This window comes from Coffea eugenioides, chromosome 11, assembly GCF_003713205.1.
Source record: "Coffea eugenioides isolate CCC68of chromosome 11, Ceug_1.0, whole genome shotgun sequence".
Lineage (NCBI taxonomy): Eukaryota > Viridiplantae > Streptophyta > Magnoliopsida > Gentianales > Rubiaceae > Coffea > Coffea eugenioides.
This window is the reverse complement of record NC_040045.1, coordinates 43,435,871-43,441,870: the sequence shown is the minus strand read 5'-3', so window position 1 is coordinate 43,441,870 and position 6,000 is coordinate 43,435,871. Positions and strand designations below refer to the sequence as shown.

General features: G+C 33.9%; 1 protein-coding gene across 1 annotated transcript; it reads right to left on the bottom strand.

Moving 5' to 3' along the window:
• Window positions 1-2,662: 2,662 nt before the first annotated feature.
• LOC113752650 (LOB domain-containing protein 11-like) lies at window positions 2,663-3,774 on the bottom strand. Its single transcript, XM_027296741.1, has 2 exons — window positions 3,565-3,774; window positions 2,663-2,911 (listed from the first exon to the last, which is right to left on the bottom strand). The coding sequence occupies exons 1-2, from the start codon at window positions 3,772-3,774 to the stop codon at window positions 2,663-2,665; spliced, it is 459 nt and encodes a 152-aa protein (XP_027152542.1).
• Window positions 3,775-6,000: the final 2,226 nt, after the last annotated feature.

Sequence of the window (6,000 nt, the reverse complement as noted above, 5' to 3'; positions counted from 1 at the left end):
TAAGTAAGTCTTCAAAAGTTACAGTTTGGTTTTTATTTCTGGCAAGGTTTTTGTAATTAATTTGTTATTTCAATTTATGGATTCACTCTTCAATTCAAGTAGAACACATATTGCTTTTTGGTTAGTGATTTAGAAGTGGCCTTTTAAACTATGTGTTTTCACAAGATTTTTTAATTGCCTTTGACAATTTATTAATTGTCTTCAACAATGTACTAATTTTTTTTTTCTAGGTTTCTGGGGTTAAAAAAATTTTGTGCAGTTTTCAATGTTTTTTTTTAGACTTTGGTAAAAAGCTTCTAAAGAACAAGAAGGTGTCACTGATTATATAAATGGCAAGGCATCAAGTTCATTGTCATATAGCAGTTCACGTCATGCAATATACATCAGACTATTTAGATTTTTTATGTTTTTTACTTAAGAGCAAAATACATCTTATATTTTCGTTTTGCTTCTATTAGCCATGAATAGATTTAGAAGGTTGCTATGTTCCTATGACTTGATTGATTCTGAATTCTGATCTTTTATTAATACTTCATTCGGTTTCTTTTCTTTTCACATTAACCTTTAAGCCATTTATATTAAGTACCAAAATTGATGTTTTGGTAACGGGTTGGCCATTCTTTTGTTTACAGAAGATCAGCCAAGATTGATCTTGCCTATTTTCAAGTTTTTGAATGTTATCATATCGTCAATTTTTTTTTTTTTTTTTTTGCATTTTTGAATTATTAATCACTGAATTAGATGTTTAAATTTACATTATAAGACTTTTTTAAATAACCATGTGCACATAGTAATGTATTTAAGAAAGGTTATAATAGATTATACAATAAGTTTGTATTTTATGCAAATATTTTTATAAACTACACTAAATAATTTATTATTTTTAAACAATTCCCATTCAACGAATGTGTACAAAACTAGTTTCTTCTGGAAAGATAGAGTGCTTATCATGCAGGCAGGTGTATTTAACCACTGGGCTTGGCTCAGTGGCCATCAAGTGAGACTTAAGTCTCTCATTGGGCTGTAGGTGAGGGTTCAAATCCCACCGGCAGCGAAAAAAATTCAAGGATGGTGCCAGGCACCCCTTTGGTCCAGTAAGATCTGCAAGCACTGCAAGCAGGTGTATTTATTTATATATTTTTTTGGGTGTGAAAATTGCGTGCATGAAATTAGTATCTTGCTGATCCATGTGCTAGGCCGCCTAAGAGCTCAAAGCAAAAAAAATTTTTTTTTTTTTTTTGAGAAAATAAAAGTCACTCGACATAAAGGTTGATATGAATTGAAATTTAAAAAATTACAATAGTTCAATAGATGCAACTGGGTCACTGGACTTTGCTAATTTTATATATTAATCTTTTAAGAGCTCAAAGCAAAAAAAATTTTTTTTTTTTTTTTGAGAAAATAAAAGTCACTCGACATAAAGGTTGATATGAATTGAAATTTAAAAAATTACAATAGTTCAATAGATGCAACTGGGTCACTGGACTTTGCTAATTTTATATATTAATCTTTTGAAATTTCAAAAGGGCTACAAAGTACGACAGAGCCCATTGATTATAGATCAAAATTTTGGACTTCTTGTACAACGAGTGTACTTTCTTTCCCAAGCCTAGCTAACAACCAAAGGAACCCAGTGTAGGTGAAATCAAGAAAGGTCAGCAAACCACAGGCCATTTGGGTCGATGCAATGGATCTAGGTCCAAACTGAATACACAACGCCCATTTGGATTGGAATTTTTGAAATTTTTTTCAAAAATTAATAGAGTAGCACTTTTTTTTTTAGACGTTACGAATGTGAGGTAAAAACGTGACCAAAAAATATATCGAGGGAATATTTCTAAAAAATTCAAAAAATATTTTATAGAAAAATAGCAATGCAAACAAGGGTTTATGATGATTGGATTGAAGGGAATTATCATTTCATTCATGGGAAGTCCATTTGAAGAACTTTGTTATGTGATTTTGTTAGAACCCTTTTCTTTTTGGGGTATGCCAATTGCTGAGTTGTTGCCACTCGTTGAAAAGATGAGCATTTTTTTTTTAATTTTTACCACGGTTGTAGTATTAGGTAAAATGAAAGATGAGACCCCAACATGAGTTCCATTAATCATAACCAATTGATATTCTTAATCTAGGTTGAAACTTTAGTACCCACAAATATAGCTTGGACAGTTGCATAATTGCTGATATTGATGAAGTCCCCCTGGTTCAGGCTAGTACTTTTTGCTGCCTATTAGATGCAAATACAGTAACAAAATAATGTAGCAAGTTTCGTTAATGCAATAATGAGAAAATTACTCTGTCATAAACCTTGTATTACTGCCATCAACTAAGAGAAAAATAGTATTCAGTATTCTCTAACAATCAAAGAACCACTGATCACTCAATGGGCATACATGTATTTATTAAAGTATCCAATCCCGTTCAAACATCAACGTTTAAAGGCACCCTAAATATATACTATATTAGAATGGCGTTGCAAACTTTTGATCAGTTTCAGCCCTATATATATATATATATAGATATATATATGGTCACCAGTCATATGCCCATAGCTTTCTCATGTGTACAAAGTTGTTCTAAAGAAAAATTAGTTGTGTCCCTGGCATCCCATGGCTGTTTTTCCGATATATGGATAATATCTTGCTGCAGCCCCGAGACATTAATTAAAGGTTTCTTGCTCTTGCGACGGAAACATTTCCATCCAATCTAACGAGACTAAATTGGCAATCTGGCATTGCATATTAAGGATCTCGGCCTGCGCTTTCGCCAACTCTTCTTGAAGCCCCAGAATTTGCTGCTGAAGTAGGGTCACTGTACCAGCGCAACCGTAAACTGGATCCCTGATTCTTGCACCAGCTTCGTAAACCATGCTATTCACAGCATCTGATCTTTGAGGCTCCGGAAGTTCCTGAAAATTCAGAATTGATGATGATTTATTCAATCGTTGGCCTAAAATTTCAATTTCACAATTAATGATACAGGTTTGCAACTTAGTTCCGATCACTCACATTGAATTGTAGGGTAATGGACGTGACCAATTTAAGTTTAAATAATGCATGCAAAAATGTGTAACATGCGCAAAAATTGCAGTAGTACATGCATCCAAGAAAAAGGTGGCAAGCATGGAGCTGTGCGTAAATCAGACAACAAAGTTTAGTCGAAGATGATTAAAGAGACATCATATAGTATCAAAGTTAGGGAATAAAATTGTCTGCCCACATTTTCCTTCTTTATCAATTCATTTCATGCCAAATTAGAATATCATATCATCTTCCTTTCCTTTGTATATCTGAGGCTTCATATCATCAACACGTCCTTCTTGCAGACTTGACGATCTATTGGTAACTTCTTCACTTTGTGTGTGGTCTAAATTCAGTGTGTGAAGTAGTCAAAACAATGCAAATCAGAAAATTTCAGCCCCTTCAAACTTAAGTTGTATAGGGTTTAAGGGCTTTAAGCCCATCATTTGTCTCATCCCAATTCCCACATAATTTAGGAAGAAAAGGGCAAAAAAAAAAAAAAAACAAAAAAGAGGCTTTGTCCATGCTGCATGCATTATACCTGCAACCTTCTGATGATGTTGCTAGCTCCATAAACTTTGTGGACGATGTTGAACCTCAATGGTTCCGAGGAAGGAAAATAAGGGGCCAAGACACATTTGTCGGAACATCTACGGCGGAGAGATTTGCATGCTGCGCAAGGATACTGGGTAGGTGGTGTTGCATTTTGATAAGGAGATGGTGGAGTATTCTGCTGGCGGCAGTGTTCCATATTTTGCAATGGAAGGTTTTATGTTTGGAACTAAATCCAAAGCTCTGAAGTATTATTATGTTGGTTTGAGTCGTTGCTTTGGAGTTTATGGAGTTGGTTTTGGTGATCCATATATAGTCTGTAGTCAAATGATACTGGCAGAAATGCAGACAAAATTTATCGACAAGGTCTATGGAGGGCCGACCACATGCAAACAATTTCTTAGCCGTGTCTTTTAATTACAGTTGAATAGTTTACCTGGAAGGTAATCGAGGCAAACAAAAAAAAAAGTCAATTTGGAAGTCATTCCAAAGATTGTACATGGCATAATTTTTTTCCTACATTAAAACTCCACGTTCTTAATTACTAATGTGAAAATGTGTCTGTCTAGGCATTTTCTCAGTACAAACTCATGATGTAATGATTATCTTTATAAATATAAGTTGCTGTTTTGGAAGAAAAAAAAATTAATGAATTCCAACTACAAGTGGATAGTCAAGATTCAAAAAGCCATCTCAATCAGAAGGACATAATAGAGGACCTTCCAGCTTGTTTTCAGACTCGTATAACCAGGAAATTGAGGTTTAATTTTCCACTCGTCAGGTATAGGAATAATACTAGTAAAAGTCAGTGTTGAGATCTATTCAGCCCAGCTCCGGTCTGAATTTACAGCCAATACATACTCCTATCATATGGGATTTTGCTGTATACAAATACAACATCTTACGTTGACTCATGTAGACTTATTCCTATGTTTTCAGAATCGGACCGAGTATCGATTCGGTCAAACTCAGGGGTCAGGAGTCAATGGATTCAACCGGGTTCGATCGGAGTTGAACCGGATGACGTCATAAATAAAAATTATTTAAAAATTAAAATATTATATGTAAAATACCTAATAACATGTTAATATTAATAAAGATATATTCATATATATTTGATGTTTCAAATATATTTAACAAGAAAATACAAAGAAATTAGAACAATCAAATAGCAATTTATATTATTTAATGAGCATTAACAACTTTAGAATTGAAATTATGGACTTAATTGAAAAATAACACCAAACTGTAAGACAACATTGATAAAGTATGAAATATTTGAGGTATATTAATAATTTTTAACAATCTAGGGGTCAAAACATAATATTGAAAAAATTTGAGTTTTTTTTTCAAAAATACTTGATTGACCCGAAAAATCCGGTTTTTTCGGTCAAACCCGATCAAATCCAATTTTTGACAGAGTTTTTACTTACCCGGTTTTTTAGCATAACTCGGACCGGACACTTGATCGGTTCCGTGTTCGACCAGCTAGTCCGGTTTGAGTTTTAAAACACAAACTTATTCCAGAGGCAGAGAGGCATGAGGGAAGACGAAAGGTTGAAATTCAAGACTCTTACTAAATTTCCATCAAAGTATACATCTCTGGTGTGTAGTAATTAATTTTTTAAGTCATCTCTTGAGAAAGGCACAGGGAATTGGAAAAACGAATGCATTAATACTTCATATCATGTATGCCATTGTATATAGTATCGTAATTAGACAGACAAACAAAGATTTTACTAGTCTCAAACCAGTCTATAATATATGGATTGTTCCCCGGTTGATATGATCACGGATGCATGACCGGAGCATGACCTATGTGCAGTTCAACCAAAAGTCCATTAGTTAAGTCCTTAAATATTCAGTCTATAATATATGGATTGTTTCCCGGTTGATATGATCACGGATGCATGACCAGAGCATGACCTATGTGCAGTTCAACCAGAAGTCCATTAGTTAAGTCCTTAAATATTAATTTCCATCAACTTATTCCTTAAAACTTTTCCACTTGTCTTGCAAAATGGTCATTCCAGTCACCCCATTGCTGTTTTGATCTGCATCAAAGAGCTTCCAAGTCGATTTATATTACTACCTCTTTTTTTCTTCCCTTTTTTTTTTGTCCATCTTGCACAGCTTTTTCTGTGGTGGCGTAGCGCGCCTAAGCGGAAATTATTAGGTGTAAGATAAAAGAGTGAATCTTACATGCACACGCAGTATACACACTGTCAGTGCTGGATTCATATAGCACATGTACAAAAATTGGATTTTGTATTCAAATTTTACATAATTATCATTCATCTAGAACTGTTATTCATCTACTAAAAAAGTCTTTTGCTATAAAGATGTCTGAAAATAAGGTTTTCAGGCGCGTTGAACTAAGAAAATAATATGTCTGTTGCATTTAATATTTTCCTGTCGCTGACAG

Bases quoted from the DNA above. Each gene is read 5' to 3' on its own strand.
- LOC113752650 (XM_027296741.1), bottom strand. From the start codon at position 3,774: ATGGAACACTGCCGCCAGCAGAATACTCCACCATCTCCTTATCAAAAT. The intron at 2,912-3,564 runs GTATAATGCATG...CTGAATTTTCAG, and splicing joins ACATCATCAGAAGGTTGCAG to GAACTTCCGGAGCCTCAAAG.